This window comes from Myiozetetes cayanensis, unplaced genomic scaffold (assembly GCF_022539395.1).
Source record: "Myiozetetes cayanensis isolate MyiCay16 unplaced genomic scaffold, myiCay2020 scf564, whole genome shotgun sequence".
Classification (NCBI taxonomy): Eukaryota; Metazoa; Chordata; class Aves; order Passeriformes; family Tyrannidae; genus Myiozetetes; species Myiozetetes cayanensis.
The window spans coordinates 14,378-30,793 of record NW_026087814.1 but is presented as its reverse complement, the minus strand read 5'-3'; the positions used below and the strand labels follow the sequence as shown (position 1 = coordinate 30,793).

At 63.4% G+C, this 16,416-nt stretch overlaps 1 protein-coding gene across 1 annotated transcript; it reads right to left on the bottom strand.

Moving 5' to 3' along the window:
* Window positions 1-491: 491 nt before the first annotated feature.
* Window positions 492-16,408, bottom strand: LOC126650141 (alanine aminotransferase 1-like; the record flags this gene model as incomplete). The annotated part of the gene is made up of 9 exons (XM_050334609.1): window positions 16,289-16,408; window positions 15,237-15,282; window positions 13,723-13,831; window positions 12,523-12,653; window positions 10,369-10,612; window positions 5,905-5,984; window positions 5,099-5,232; window positions 4,796-4,967; window positions 492-601 (listed from the first exon to the last, which is right to left on the bottom strand). Coding segments are annotated over exons 1-9 (1,136 nt in total), but the record flags the coding sequence as incomplete, so codon positions are not given.
* Between the last annotated feature and the right edge of the window lie 8 nt (window positions 16,409-16,416).

Below are 16,416 nucleotides of genomic sequence, written 5' to 3'. Positions count from 1 at the left end.
CCCCAACTCCCACCTCAGCCCCCATTTTGGGTGTTCTCCCCACCCCCATTTTGGGTGCCCCCTGTGCCCCAGGGGGTCCCCCGCACCCTCAAATCCCACCACAACAACCCCAAAATCCCAACCCCAACAGGACCCCAAAAATCCCACCCCTTGACACCCAACACCCCCACCTCTGATGGGACCCCAAAATCCCACCCCAAACACCCCAACAGGACCCCAAAAATCCCACCACAACAACCCCAAAATCCCACCCTAACAGCCCCAAATCCCACCCCTTAACACCCAACACACCCCCACCCCGATGGGACCCCAAAATCCCCCGACACCCCCAACAGGACCCCAAACCCCCATTTTGGGTGTCCCCACCCCCACATTTCGGGTGCCCCCGTGCCCCAGGGGTCCCCCCGTACCCCCAAATCCCACCACAACAACCCCAAAATCCCAACCCCAACTCCCCCCCCCATTTCGGGTGCCCCAGGGGTCCCCCGTACCCCAGGTGGGAGCCCCCCCCGTGCCCGAAGTGGCTCCCCGGGGTCACCGCCAGCCCCGTGAGCTCCTCCAGCCGCCGGCAGAAGAAACGGTCGGGCTGCAGCGACAGCGCCTGGGGACACGCGTGGGGACATGGACATGGGGACAGTGCCTGGGGACATGCGTGGGGACACGGACAGGGACGTGGGGACACGCGTGGGGACAGGGACAGGGACAGTGCCTGGGGACACGCGTGGGGACACGGACAGGGACGTGGGGACAGGGACAGGAGACACGCGTGGGGACAGGGACAGCGCCTGGGGACACGCGTGGGGACACGGACAGGGACACGGACATGGGGACAGTGCCTGGGGACATGCGTGGGGACACGGACAGGGACACGCGTGGGGACAGGGACAGGGACACGCGTGGGGACACGGACATGGGGACACGCGTGGGGACACGGACATGGGGACAGGGACAGGGACACGTGTGGGGACAGGGACATAGGGACAGGGACACGCGTGGGGACAGGGACATGGGGACAGGGGACACGCGTGGGGACAGGGACAGGGACACGCGTGGGGACAGGGACAGGGACGTGGGGACAGGGACAGGGACGTGGGACACGCGTGGGGACAGGGACAGGGACACGCGTGGGGACAGGGACAGGGACAGGGACAGGGGAGGGGACAGAACCGCTGGGACCAGGGGGGACAGGGGGAACACCCAGGGGGGACTCCCGGGTGGACCGGACCCTGTGCCCAGGGGGGTCCCGAAACACACGGGGTGTCCCCTGGAGAGCCCCCTGTCCCCAGAGTGTCCCCTGTCCCCAGAGTGTCCCCTGTCCCCAGGGTGTCCCGAGTCCCCAGGGTGCCCCCTGTCCCCAGGGTGTCCCCTGTCCCCTGGAGAGCCCCCTGTCCCCTGGAGAGCCCCCTGTCCCCAGGGTGTCCCCTGTCCCCTGGGTGTCCCGAGTCCCCAAGACCCCCCGTGTCCCCAGGATCCCCCCACACCAGAGTGTTCCCCATATTCCAACCCTGTCCCCTGTCCCCAAGGGTGTCCCCTTCCCCACGGCCCAGGGATGTCCGGTGTCCCCAGGATCCCCCATATCCCAGGATCCCCCATATCCCAGGATGTCCCATATCCCAGGATCCCCCATATCCCAGGATCCCCCATATCCCAGGATGTCCCATATCCCAGGATGTCCCATATCCCAGGATCCCCCATGTCCCAGGATGTCCCATATCCCAGGATGTCCCATATCCCAGGATCCCCATGTCCCAGGATGTCCTATATCCCAGGATGTCCCATATCCCAGGATCCCCCATGTCCCAGGATGTCCCATATCCCAGGATGTCCCATATCCCAGGATCCCCCATGTCCCAGGATGTCCCATATCCCAGGATGTCCCACATCCCAGGATCCCCCATGTCCCAGGATCCCCCATATCCCAGGATGTCCCATATCCCAGGATCCCCCATGTCCCAGGATCCCCCATATCCCAGGATGTCCCATATCCCAGGATGTCCCACATCCCAGGATCCCCCATGTCCCAAGATCCCCCATATTCTCAGTCCCCCACCCCCCAGGGCCGTGTCCCCCTCCCTCTCTCCCCTCCAGTCCCCCACTCCCATCCCTGTTCCCTCCCCCGTCCCCCCAGTGACCCCAGTGCCCCCAGTATCCCCCACTCCCCCAGTGCCCCCAGTGTCCACAGTGCCCCCTGTCCCCCAGTGCCCCCAGTGTCCACAGTGTCCCCACTCCCCCAGTGTCCCCACTGCCCCCACTCCCCCAGTGCCCACAGTGTCCCCACTCCCCCAGTGTCCCCAGTGTTCCCAGTACTCCCACTCCCCCAGTGTCCCCAGTGCCCCCTGTCCCCCCAGTACCTCCAGTGTCCCCACTGCCCCCACTCCCCAGTGTCCCCAGTGTACCCACTCCCCTCAGTGCCCCCAGTGTCCACAGTGCCCCTGTCCCCCCAGTACCCTCCAGTGTCCACAGTGTCCCCACTCCCCCAGTGTCCCCAGTGCCCCCAGTGTACCCACTCCCTCAGTGCCCCCCAGTGTCCCCAGTGCCTCCACTCCCCCAGTGTCCCCCACTCCCCCAGTGTCCCCCACTCCCCAGCGTATCCAGTGCCCCCCAGTGTCCCCAAGTTCTCAGCCACCCAGTGTCCCCATCCCCCAGTGTATCCAGTGACCCCAGTGTCCCCACTCCCCCAGTGTACCCAGTGACCCCAGTGTCCCCAAATTCCCAGTCCCTGTGCCCCCAGTGCTCCGCACTCCCCACTCCCCCAGTGCCCCCTCTCCCCACCAGTATCCCCACTCCCCCAGTATCCCCACTCCCCCAGTGCCCCCCAGTGTCCCCAATGCCCCCAGTATCCCCCTCCCCCAGTGTCCCCAGTGTCCACAGTGCCCCCCAGTGTCCCCAGTGTCCCCAGTGCCCCCCAGTGTCCCTCACTCCTCCCAGCGTCCCCAGCATCCCCAGTGTCCCCACTGTGCCCCAGTGCCCCCTTTCCCCCAGTGTCCCCAGCCCCCCATTATCCCCAGTATCCCCAGTGCCCCCAGTGTCCCGTGTCCCCAGTGCCCCAGTGCCCCAGCCCGCCCAGTGTCCCCAGTGTCCCCAGTGCCCCCACTCCCTCAGTGCCCCCTGTCCCCATTATCCCCAGTGTCCCCATCCCCCAGTGCCCCCAGTCCCCCAGTGCCCCCAGTGTCCCCATCCCCAGTGCCCCCATTGTCCCCAGTGCCCCCATTCTCCCCAGTCCCCCAGTGTCCCCAGCCCCCAGCGTCCCCCAGTGCCCCCACTCCCTCCAGTCCCCCATTGTCCCCAGTGCCCCCATTGTCCCCAGCCCCCATTGTCCCCAGACCCCCAGTGTCCCCAGCCCCCACTCCCCAGTGCCCCCAGTGTCCCCAGCCCCCATTGTCCCCACTCCCCAGCCCCCCGCTGTCCCCGTGTCCCGCCTCTGACCGTGGCGCAGCTCCGGGCGCGGGGGATGTGGATGCGGGGAAGGCGCGAGGCCCCGGCCAGGGCGGGCAGCGCATCCCGGGGTCCTGCCCAGCACCTCCTGCACCGCGCCGTGCTCCGCGCCAGAGCCCGCACAGCTCCCGCCGTGCTGCCACGGCACGCGTGGGAATGAGGGATGGATTGATTGGGGGCATGGAATGTGGCCAGAGCCCGGCACAGCTCCCGGCACAGCTCCCGCCGGTGCTGCCACGGCACGCGTGGGAATGAGGGATGGATTGATTGGGGGCATGGAATGTGCCCAGAGCCCGGCACAGCTCCCGGCACAGCTCCCGGCACAGCTCCCGCCGGGGCTGCCACGGCACGCGTGGGAATGAGGGATTGATTGATTGGGGGATGGAATGTGCCAGAGCCCGCACAGCTCCCGCACAGCTCCCGCCGGTGCTGCCACGGCACGCGTGGGAATGAGGGATGGATTGATTGGGGGCATGGAATGTGGCCAGAGCCCGGCACAGCTCCCGGCACAGCTCCCGGCACAGCTCCCGGCACAGCTCCCGCCGGTGCTGCCACGGCACGCGTGGGAATGAGGGATTGATTGATTGGGGGATGGAATGGGTTAAATGGGATGGGATTGGGGTGGGATGGGACAGGATCCCAGCTCAGACCCCAGCGGTGCTGGGGCAAGGGGGGAGATTGGGATTAGGGTGAAATTGGGATTGGGGAGGGGTTGGGATAATGGGATGGGACAGGGTGGGGATTGTGATGGGATTTGGGTGGGGGTTGGGATTGGGATTGGGATGGGATTTGGATTGGGATTGTGATGATATTGGGATTGGGATGGGATTGGGATTGTGATGATATTGGGATTGGGATTGAGATGGGATTGGGATTGCAATGGGATTGGGACTGGGGATGGGATTGGGATGCAATAGGATGGAATGAGATTGGGAAGGATGGGATAACGGGGTGGGCTAAAGGGGATGGGATGGGCTGAGATTGGGATAATGGGATGGGATTGGGAGAGGGGTGGGATTGGGTCTGGGGTGTAACGTGGCCAGATCCAGGCTGGGATGGGATGGGATGGGATGGGACTGGAATGGATTGGGGGTGAGGATGGGAATGGGATTGGGATGGGAATGGGACTAGGGTGGGATTGGGATAATGGGATGGGACTGGGATAATGGGATGGGCAGAGATGGGGTGGGATTGGGATAATGGGATGGGATTGGGATAATGGGATGGGACTGAGATGGGGTGGAGTGGAATTAGGATAATTGGATGGGATGGGGAGGGGTGGGACTGGGATTAGGGTTGGTTGGAATGAGTGTGGGATCGGGATGGGGATGGGATAGAACGGAATAATCACTCCCCTCACCTCCTGCACGGCCTCGTAGGCAGAATCCGGGGATTTGGGGGTGTCCATGGCCACCTCCAGCATGGCCTGGCCCAGGATCGGGGGATACACCGACATCCCCCACGTGTAGAAACCCTTCAGGACGCTCCGGTCGACGTTCACCAGGTCGAAAAATCCCGCCCGGAACCCTCCCCTGGGACACAGCGGGATGGGAAGCGCCGGGAAAGGGCGGGATTTAGGGATTTAGGGGCGGGATTTGGGGATTTAGGGGCGGGATTTGGGGATTTAGGGGCGGGATTTGGGGACGGGGCGGATCCCACTCACCCCGCCATCCCTTTGGACAGGGAGTAGAAGGAGATGAGCTGGACAGAGCGGGACAGAGGAGCCCCCGCCTCGCCCAGCACCCGGCGGAACGACAGGAACGGCCGAGCCGGGTCAAAGCAGCGCTCCTGATGCACCTGGAACGGGGAAAACCGGGATGGAAATGGGATAGAGGGGAGGGAAATGGGATAAGGGGGAGGGAAATGGGATAACGGGGGTGGAAATGGGATAAGGGGGGTGGAAATGGGATAACGGGGATGGAAATGGGATAAAGGGGAGGGAAATGGGATAAGGGGGAGGGAAATGGGATAAGGGGGGTGGAAATGGGATAGAGGGGATGGAAATGGGATAAGGGGGGTGGAAATGGGATAACGGGGATGGAAATGGGATAATGGGGCTGGAAAAGGGATAACAGGGGGAAACAGGGATGGAAAAGGCATAATGGGGGCACTGGGAGGAGGAAATAAGGTGGGAATAGGGCAAGGGGTGTCCTGGGAATGGGGTGGGCACTGAGACAGGGAAATGGGGCTGGGAAAGGGATAATGGGGGCACTGGGGGGGGAACAGGGCAGGCAATGGGGCAGGGGTGCCCTGGGCACGGGGTGGGCACTGGGAAAGGGGTAATGGGATGAACTGGGGGCAATGGGATGGGAATGGGGCAGGGGGTACCCTGGGCACAGGGTGGGCACTGGGAAAGGGGGTAATGGGTGAACTGGGGGGCAATGGGATGGGAATGGGGCACGGGGTGGGCACTGGCCCAGGGCAATGGGGGGGTCGCCCCCAGCCCCAAAGCCCCCGGCCCTGCCCCACCTCGTCCGCCAGCAGCAGGAGGGGCTCCTCGGCCGCCAGGCCCAGCACGGCCTCCATGTCCCCCCGGCTGAGCACCTGCCCTGCGGGAACACAGCCGGGAACGGGGTGGGATACAGGGATGGGAATGGGGATGGGATGGGATGGGATGGGATACAGGGATGGGATGGGATGGGATGGGATGGGATGGGATGGGATATGGGATGGGATGATGGCATGGGAATGGGGATGGATGGGAATGGGGATGGGATGGGAATGGGGATGGGATGGGATGGGATGGGATGGGATGGGATGGGATGGGATGGGATGGGATGGGAATGGGGATGGGGATGGAATGGGAATGGGGGCACTGAGGCACCGGGAATGGGGATGGGGACTGAACCCATGAATGAGAATGGGAATAGGAATGGGGGGACTGAGCCTGGGAATGGGGACTGAATCACTGGGAATGGGAATGGGAATGGGAACTGAGCCTGGGAATGGGAATGGGAACTGAGCCTGGGAATGGGGATGGGGGGACTGAGCCCGGGAATGGGAATAGGGACTGAGCCCAGGAATGGGAATGGGGGGACTGAGCCTGGGAATGGGGACTGAATCACTGGGAATGGGAATGGGAATGGGAACTGAGCCTGGGAATGGGGATGGGGGGACTGAGCCTGGGAATGGGAACTGAGCCTGGGAATGGGGATGGGGGGACTGAGCCTGGGAATGGGAATGGGGACTGAGCCCAGGAATGGGAATGGGGGGACTGAGCCTGGGAATGGGGACTGAACCACCGGGAATGGGAATGGGGGGATTGAGCCTTGGAATGGGGACTGAATCACTGGGAATAGGAATGGGACGGGGCCTGCAAATGGGAATGGGGGGACTGAGCCCGGGAATGGGAATGAGGGGGTTAAACTGAGCCACTGGGAATGGGAATGAGGGGGTTAAACTGAGCCACTGGGAATCGGAATGGGGGGACTGAGCCTGGGAATGGGAATGGGGGGGACTGAACCCATGAATGGGAATGGGGAGGGGAATGGGAATGGAGATTGAGCCCAGGAATGGGAATGAGAATGGGGACTGAGCCCGGGAATGGGGATGGGGACTGAACCACTGGGAATGGGAATGGGAATGGGGGGACTGAGCCTGCAAATGGGAATGGGGACTGAATCACCGGGAATGGGAATGGGGACTGGGCCTGCAAATGGGAATGGGGGGACTGAGCCCAGGAATGGAAATGAGGGGGTTAAACTGAGCCACTGGGAATGGGAATGGGGGGACTGAGCCTGGAATGGGAATGGGGGGGACTGAACCCAGGAATGGGAATGGGAATGGGAATGGGAATGGGGATGGGAATGGGAATGGGGACTGAGCCTGCAAATGGGAATGGGGACTGAACCACCGGGAATGGGAATGGGGGGACTGAGCTGGGAAATGGGAATGGGGACTGAGGCACCAGGAATGGGAATGGGGACTGAACCCAGGAATGGGAATGGGAATGGAAACTGAGCCTGGGAATGGGGATGGGGACTGAGGCACCAGGAATGGGAATGGGAATGGAGACTGAGCCTGGGAATGGGGATGGAGGCTGAGCCTGGGAATGGGGACTGAGCCTGGGAATGGGGACTGAATCACTGGGAATGGGAATGGGAATGGGAATGGGACTGAGCCTGCAAATGGGAATGGGGACTGAACCACCGGGAATGGGAATGGGGGGACTGAGCTGGGAAATGGGAATGGGGACTGAGGCACCAGGAATGGGAATGGGGACTGAGCTGGGAAATGGGAATGGGGGACTGAGGCACCAGGAATGGGAATGGGAATGGGGACTGACCCCAGGAATGGGAACGGGAATGGAGACTGAGCCTGGGAATGGGAATGGAGGCTGAGCCCAGGAATGGGAATGGAAATGAGGTGACTGACCCCAGGAATGGAAATGGGGGGGACTGAACCCATGAATGGGAATGGGAATGGAGACTGAGCCTGGGAATGGGAATGAGAATGAGGTGACTGAGCCTGGGAATGGGAATTGAACCACCGGGAATGGGAATGGGGATGGGGACTGAGCCCAGGAATGGGAATGGGGACTGAGCCTGGGAATGGGGATGGGAATGGGGACTGAGGTGCCAGGAATGGGGATGGGGACTGAGCCTGGGAATGGGGACTGAACCACCGGGAATGGGAATGGGGACTGGGCCTGCAAATGGGAATGGGGTGACTGAGCCCAGGAATGGGAATGAGGGGGTTAAACTGAGCCACTGGGAATGGGAATGGGGGGGACTGAACCCATGAATGGGAATTGGAATGGGGACTGAGCCCAGGAATGGGAATGGGGACTGAACCCATGAATGGGAATGGGAATGGAGACTGAGCCTGGGAATGGGAATGGGGGGACTGAGCCTGGGAATGGGAATTGAACCACCGGGAATGGGAATGGGGATGGGGACTGAGCCCAGGAATGGGAATGGGGACTGAGCCTGGGAATGGGGATGGGAATGGGGACTGAGGTACCAGGAATGGGAATGGGGACTGAGCCTGGGAATGGGAATGGGGACTGAGGCACCAGGAATGGGAATGGGGACTGAACCCAGGAATGGGAATGGGAATGGATGCTGAGCCCGGGAATGGGGATGGGGACTGAGGCACCAGGAATGGGAATAGGGAATGGGGACTGAGCCTGGGAATGGAGATGGGGGACTGAGGCACCAGGAATGGGAATGGGGAATGGGGACTGAACCCAGGAATGGGAATGGGGAATGGGGACTGAGCCTGGGAATGGGAATGGGAATGGGGACTGAGCCCGGGAATGGAGATGGGAACTGAGGCACCAGGAATGGGAATGGGGAATGGGGACTGAGCCTGGGAATGGGAATGGGAATGGGGACTGAGCCCGGAATGGGAATGGGGACTGAGGCACCAGGAATGGGAATGGGGAATGGGGACTGAGCCTGGGAATGGGAATGGGAATGGGGACTGAGCCCGGGAATGGAGATGGGGGACTGAGGCACCAGGAATGGGAATGGGGAATGGGGACTGAGCCTGGGAATGGGGATGGGGAATGGGGACTGAGGCACCAGGAATGGGAATGGGGAATGGGGACTGAGCCTGGGAATGGGAATGGGGACTGAACCCAGGAATGGGAATGGGAATGGGGGAACTGAGCTGGGGAATAGGAATAGGGGACTGAACCACCAGGAATGGGAATGGGAATGGAGACTGAGCCCACCCGGAATGGGAATGGGGACTGAGGCACCGGGAATGGGAATGGGAATGGGGACTGAGCCCAGGAATGGGAATGGGGACTGAGCCCGGGAATGGGAATGGGAATGGGGACTGAGCCTGGGAATGGGGATGGGGACTGAGCCTGGGAATGGGGACTGAACCACCGGGAATGGGAATGGGGAGTGAGCCTGGGGAATGGGAATGGGGAACTGAGCTGGGGAATGGGAATGGGGGACTGAGCCACTAGGAATGGGATTGGGAATGGGGACTGAGCCCGGGAATGGGAATGGGAATGGGGGGGTTAAACTGAGCCCACTGGGAATGGGAATGGGGGAATTAAACTCAGCCCACTGGGAATGGGGTGACTGAGCCACTGGGAATGGGAATGTGGGATTAAACTCAGCCCACTGGGAGTGGGAATGGGGGGACTGAGCCCAGGAATGGGAATGGGAATGGGGGGGTTAAACTGAGCCACTGGGAATGGGAATGGGGTGACTGAGCCACTGGGAATGGGAATGTGGGGGGTTAAACTGAGCCCACTGGGAATGGGAATGGGGTGGACTGAGCCACTGGGAATGGGAATGTGGGGGGTTAAACTGAACCCACTGGGGAAACCGAGGCACGGGCAGGGTTTAATTGGGGAAAATAAAGCACGGGGTGGGTTTAAACCAGAGCCCAGCGGGGAAACTGAGGCACGGGGGGAGGGTTTGAACCAGAGGGGAAGCTGAGCCTTGGGTGGGTTTGAACCAGAACCCAGAGGGAAGATTGAGACACGAGGAGGGTTTAAGTGGGGAAATCGAGGCCCGGGTGGGTTTAAGGAGGGAAACTGAGGCCCGGGGAGGGTTGAAGTGGAGCCCGAGAGGGGCGGGTGAGGCACAGACAGGGAGGGGTTTGATCCGAGCCCGGCGGGGAAACGGAGACACGAGGGGGGTGTTAAAGAGGGCAGGGTTTGACCCCAGGGGGTGTTTGTTTGTTTGTTTGTTAAAGAGGGCAGGGTTTGACCCCAGGGGGTGTTAAAGAGGGATGAGTTTAGGGTTTGACCCCAGGGGGTGTTTGTTTGTTAAAGAGGGCAGGGTTTAACCCCAGGGGGTGTTTGTTTGTTTGTTAAAGAGGGATGGGTTTAGGGTTTAACCCGAGGGGGGTGTTTGTTTGTTTCTTTGTCACGGAGGGCACAGCGCGGGTTTAACCCCAGCCCGGGCTGGGCAATGAGGTCCCAGCGGGCCCAGCCAGGCCCGGCCCGGGTGTCCCCCCCGCTCTCACCCGTGGGGTCGCCGGGGTTGACGACACAGAGCACCGTGGGGCGGCAGCGGCCCCGCGCGTCCCGCAGCTGCCGCCGGATCGCGGCCACGTCCACGGCCCAGCCCCGGCCCTCGGCCAGAGGGTACGGGATGGCCACGGCCCCCGCCAGCCCCGCGGCCGCCCCGAGCACGGGGGGGCCCGGCACGGGCACCAGAACCCCCGTGGGCACCGCCGAGCCGGGATCCACCAGCAGCCGCAGCACGTCCTGCCGGGAGCAGCCGATGTCCCCAGAGCCACCACCACGGTGTCCCCAGGGTGTCCCCAAGGTGTCCCCAAGGTGTCCCCAAGGTGTGCCCAGAGCCACCCCCCCGGTGTCCCCAGAACCACCCCCCCGGTGTCCCCAGAGCCACCCCCCTCGGTGGTCCCCAGGGTGTCCCCAAGGTGTCCCCAGAGCCTCCCGGTGTCCCCAGGGTGTCCCCAGGTGTCCCCAGAGCCACCCCCCGATGTCCCCATGGTGTCCCCAAGGTGTCCCCAGAGCCACCCTCCTTGGTGTCCCCATGGTGTCCCCAGGGTGTCCCCAAGGTGTCCCCAGAGCCACCCTCCCGGTGTCCCCAGAGCCACCCCCCGATGTCCCCATGGTGTCCCCACGGTGTCCCCAGAGCCACCCTCCTCGGTGTCCCAAAGGTGTCCCCAGAGTCACCCCCTGGTGTCCCCAGAGCCACCCCCCCGGTGTCCCCATGGTGTCCCCACCTCGGTGTCCCCTCGGTGTCCCCAAGGTGTCCCCAGAACCACCCTCCCGGTGTCCCCAGAGCCCTCCCCTCGGTGTCCCCAGAGCCACCCCCCTTGGTGTCCCCATGGTGTCCCCAAGGTGTCCCCATGGTGTCCCCAGAGCCCCCCCCGATGTCCCCAGGGTGTCCCCAAGGTGTCCCCAGAGCCAACCCCCTGATTGTCCCCAGAGCCACCCCCCCGGTGTCCCCAGAGCCACCCTCCAGTGTCCCCATGGTGTCCCCATGGTGTCCCCAGAGCCACCCCCAGTGTCCCCAAGGTGTCCCTCAGTGTCCCCAGAGCCACCCCTTCCCGGTGTCCCCATGGTGTCCCAAAAGTGTCCCCAGAGCCCCCCCTTCGGTGTCCCCATGGTGTCCCCATGGTGTCCCTCAGAGCTATCCCTCAGGTGTCCCCAGAGCCACCCCCTCATGGTGTCCCCAGAGCCACCCCCTGGTGTCCCCATGGTGTCCCCTTGGTGTCCCCATGGTGTCCCCAGAGCCACCCCCCTCGGTGTTCCCAAAGCCACTCCCCTGCTGTCCCCAAGGTGTCCCCAGAGCCACCCTCCCGGTGTCCCCAAGGTGTCCCCAGAGCCACCCTCCTCGGTGTCCCCAAGGTGTCCCCAGAGCCACCCCCCGGTGTCCCCATGGCCACCCCCTCGGTGTCCCCACGGTGTCCCCAGAGCCCCCTATGGTGTCCCCAGAGCCACCCCCGTGTCCCCAAGGTGTCCCCAGAGCCACCCCTGGTGTCCCCAAGGTGTCCCCAGTCCACCTCCCCGGTGTCCCCAAGGTGTCCCCAAGCCACCCCCCGTTGTCCCCAAGGTGTCTCCCAGTGTCCCCAAGCCCCCTGGTGTCCCCAAGGTGTCCCCAAAGCCACTCCCGGGTGTCCCCAAGGTGTCCCCAAAGCCACCCCACCAGTGTCCCCAAGACCACCCCCTCAGTGTCCTCAAGATGTCCCCAAGCCCACCCCTCGGTGTCCCTACGGTGTCCCCAAGCCTCCCTCGGTGTCCCCACGGTGTCCCCAAGCCTCCCTGGTGTCCCCAAGCTGTCCCCAAGTCCCCTGCCCCCGGTTGTCCCCAGATGCCTCCCCCTGGTGTCCCCAAGGTGTCCCCAGATCCACCCCCTGGTGTCCCCAAGGTGTTCCCAAGACCTCATGTCCCCAGTATCCCTAAGCCACCCCCTTGGTGTCCCCAAGCCCCATGTCCCCAAGATCTCCCCGGTCCCCGGTGTCCCCGCGGTGTTCCCAAGCCCCCTGCGGTGTCCCCAAGCCCCCACGGTGTCCCCAAGGTGTCCCCACGGTGTCCCCAACCCCCCCCACGGTGTCCCCGCGGTGTCCCCGCGGTGTCCCCAAGCCCCCCCCGGTGTCCCCCCGTTGTCCCCGCGGTGTCCCCGCCCCCTGGGCGTGTCCCCTCACCACGATGGCGGCGGCGGTGCCGCTGCAGGGGATGACGTTCTGGGGCTCGCAGGGAATCCCGTCCCGGTGCTCCAGGAACCGGGAAATCCTCTCGGCCACGGGGCCCGTCACGTACTCCAGGTTGTAGGCGCCTGGTGGGGGTGGGAGTCAATGGATCCAGCCCGGGATCTGTCCTGGATCTGTCCCTGGATCTGTTCCTGGATCTGTTCCCTGGATCTGTTCCCAGGATCTATCCCAGGATCTGTTCCTGGATCTGTTCCCTGGATCTGTTCCCAGGATCTATCCCAGGATCTGTCCCTGGATCTGTTCCCTGGATCTATCCCAGGATCTATCCCAGGATCTGTTCCCTGGATCTGTTCCTGGATCTTTCCCAGGATCTATCCCAGGATCTGTCCCTGGATCTGTCCTGGGATCTGTCCCAGGATCTGTCCTGGGATCTGTCCCCTGGGATCTGTCCCCTGGGATCTATCCCAAGATCTGTCCCTGGATCTCTCCCTGGATCTGTCCCTGGATCTGTCCCAGGATCTGTCCTGGGATCTGTCCCCTGGGATCTGTCCCCTGGGATCTATCCCAGGATCTGTCCCCTGGATCTGTCCCTGGATCTGTCCCTGGATCTGTCCCAGGATCTACCCAAGGATCTGTCCCTGGATCTACCCCAGGATCTATCCCTGGATCTATCCCTGGATCTGTCCCTGGATCTATCCCTGGATCTGTCCCAGGATCTGTCCCCTGGATCTGTCCCTGGATCTGTCCCTGGATCTGTCCCAGGATCTACCCAAGGATCTGTCCCTGGATCTACCCCAGGATCTATCCCAGGATCTGTCCCTGGATGTACCCCGGGATCTGTCCCTGGATCTATCCCAGGATCTGTCCCTGGATCTGTCCTGGATCTGTCCCAGGATCTGTCCTGGGATCTGTCCCCTGGGATCTGTCCCCTGGGATCTATCCCAGGATCTGTCCCCTGGATCTGTCCCTGGATCTGTCCCTGGATCTGTCCCTGGATCTCTCCCTGGATCTGTTTCTTGGATCTGTCCCCGGATCTGTCCCCGGATCTGTCCCAGGATCTGTCCCAGGATCTCTCCCAGGATCTCTCCCCACATCCAGTGGGGTATTTCCACCCCCCACTCCCTTTCCCTGTGTCCCACCCCATTCCCACGGCATTCCCACCACATTCCCATGGCATTCCCACGGCATTCCCACCGGGGCTCCCTCCCTGGAGCTGTCCCAGGATTCTCCTGGCTCGTCTCTTGGCTCTCTCGGGAATGTCGTTGTTTTCCAGGAGCGCGGGGTAAGCGCAGATCGCCGCCACCTGCGGGGGGGGGACACGGCATTCCCGAGGCATTCCCGGCATCCCGCGGCATTCCCGATATCCCGAGGCATTCCTGATATCCCCCGGCATTCCCGGCATCCCCCGGCATTCCCGATATCCCGAAGCATTCCTGGCATCCCCCGGCATTCCCGGCATTCCCAGCATTCCCGTGGCATTCCCAGCATCCCGAGGCATTCCCAAAATCCCCCGGCATTCCCGATATCCCCTGACATTCCCAATATTCCCCTGGTATTCCCAATATCCCGCGGCATTCCCGATATCCCCCAGCATTCCCGATATCCCGAGGCATTCCCGGCATCCCGCGGCATTCCTGACATTCCCGATATCCCGAGGCATTCCCAGCATCCCGAAGCATTCCCGGCATTCCTGATATCCCCCGGCATTCCCAATGTCCCGAGGCATTCCCGATATCCCGAGGCATTCCCGGCATTCCTGGCATTCCCAAAATCCCCCGGCATTCCCGATATCCCCTGACATTCCCAATATTCCCCCGGCATTCCCAATTTCCCGAGGCATTCCCAGCATTCCCGCGGCATTCCCGGCATCCCGAGGTATTCCCGATATCCCCCGGCATTCCCAGCATTCCCACAGCATTCCCGATATCCCGTGGCATTCCCAGCATTCCAGGGATCCCGAGGCATTCCTGGCATCCCGAAGCATTCCCGGCATTCCTGATATCCCAAAACATTCCCGGCATCCCCCGGCATTCCTGATATCCCCCGGCATTCCCAGTATCCCCTGACATTCCCGGCATCCCGCGGCATTCCCAACATCCCCCGGCATTCCCTGCATCCCGAGGCATTCCTGATATCCCCCGGCATTCCTGACATCCCCCGGCATTCCCGATATCCCGAGGCATTCCCAGCATCCCGAGACATTCCCGGCATTCCCGGCATCCCCCGGCATTCCCGGATCCCCCGGCATTCCCGATATCCCAAGGCATTCCCGATATCCCGCAGCATTCCCAGGCATTCCCGATATCCCGCAGCATTCCCAGGATCCCCCGGCATTTCCGATATCCCACGGCATTCCCAAGGCATTCCCGATATCCCGCGGCATTCCTGGCATCCCCTGGAATTCCCAGGCATTCCCAATATCCCCCGGCATTCCCGGCATCCCGCGGCATTCCCGATATCCCACGGCATTCCCGGCATTCCCCCGACATTCCCGGCATCCCGCGGCATTCCCGATATCCCACGGCATTCTGCATTCCCGGCATTCCGCATCCCGGCATTCCCGATATCCCACGGCATTCCCGGCATTCCCGACATTCCCGGCATCCCCAATAACCCGAGGCATTCCCGATATCCCGAGGCATTCCCAGCATTCCCCCGGCATTCCCGGCATCCCGAGGCATTCCCGACATTCCCGTTATTCCCGTTACCTGCCGCAGGATCGCCGGGGCCCCGTCGGTGACGTCGGGGACGAACTGAGGGGTGGGGAGGGTGGGGGAGGGGGGACACACGGGGGTCAGGGGGTCACCCGCTGTCCTCTCCTCCCCTCCTCCCTTTCCCTGAATCCCGGGAATGTGGGAATGGGGATGGAGGAGCCTCCTGGGATACCCCGAGGTGGCCGTTTGGGAATGGGGGGGGGGTCCCAGTGGGGATCCTGGGGGTTCCTGGGTGACCCTGGGGGTCCCACGGGTGTCTATGGGTCCCCGTGGGGCTCGGGGTGACCCTGGGGGTCCCCGTGGAGGTCTCTGGGTCCCAGTGGGGTCCCCGTGGGGGTCTCTGGGTCCCAGTGGGGGTCCCGTGGGTGTTTGGGTGTCCCTGGGGGTGTCTGGGTGTCCCCTTGGGGGTCCCATGGGTGTCTATGGGTCCCAGTGGGGCTCTGGGTGACCCTGGGGGTCCTGTAGGGGTCTCTGGGTCCCTGTGGGGGTCCTGTGGGTGTTTGGGTGTCCCTGGGGGTGTCTGGGTGACCCTGGGGGTCCCGTGGGGGTCTGGGGGTCCCCCTGGGGGTCTCTGGGTCCCAGTGGGGGTCCCGTGGGTGTCTGGGTGTCCCTGGGGATGTCTGGGTCACTCTGGGTGACCCTGGGGGTCCCGTGGGGGTCTGGGTGTCCCCTTGGGGGTCCCACGGGTGTCTATGGGTCCCCGTGGGGCTCTGGGTGACCCTGGAGGTCCCGTGGGGGTCTGGGTGTCCCCTTGGGGGTCCCACGGGTGTCTATGGGTCCCCGTGGGGCTCTGGATGACTCTGGGGGTCCCATGGGGGTCTGGGTGTCCCTTGGGGTCCCACGGGTGTCTATGGGTCCCCGTGGGGCTCTGGGTGACCCTGGAGGTCCGTGTGGGGTCTGGGTGTCCCCTGGGGTCCACGATGTCTGTGGTCCCCGTGGGGCTCTGGATGACTCTGGGGTCCCATGGGGTCAGTGGCTCCTGGGTGACCCTGGGGCCACTGTAGGATCTGGGGGTGACCTCTGGGGTCCTGTAGGGAGTCTTGCCACGTGCCAGCTCCTCCTCGGTGCCGTCACCCATCTCAAGCAGGGGGGTCCCCAGGGCCGGGGGGTCCCCGGTGCCCCCCGAGGTGCCCCCCGAGGTGCCCCCGGCTGCCATGGCAGGATCCGGAGCCTG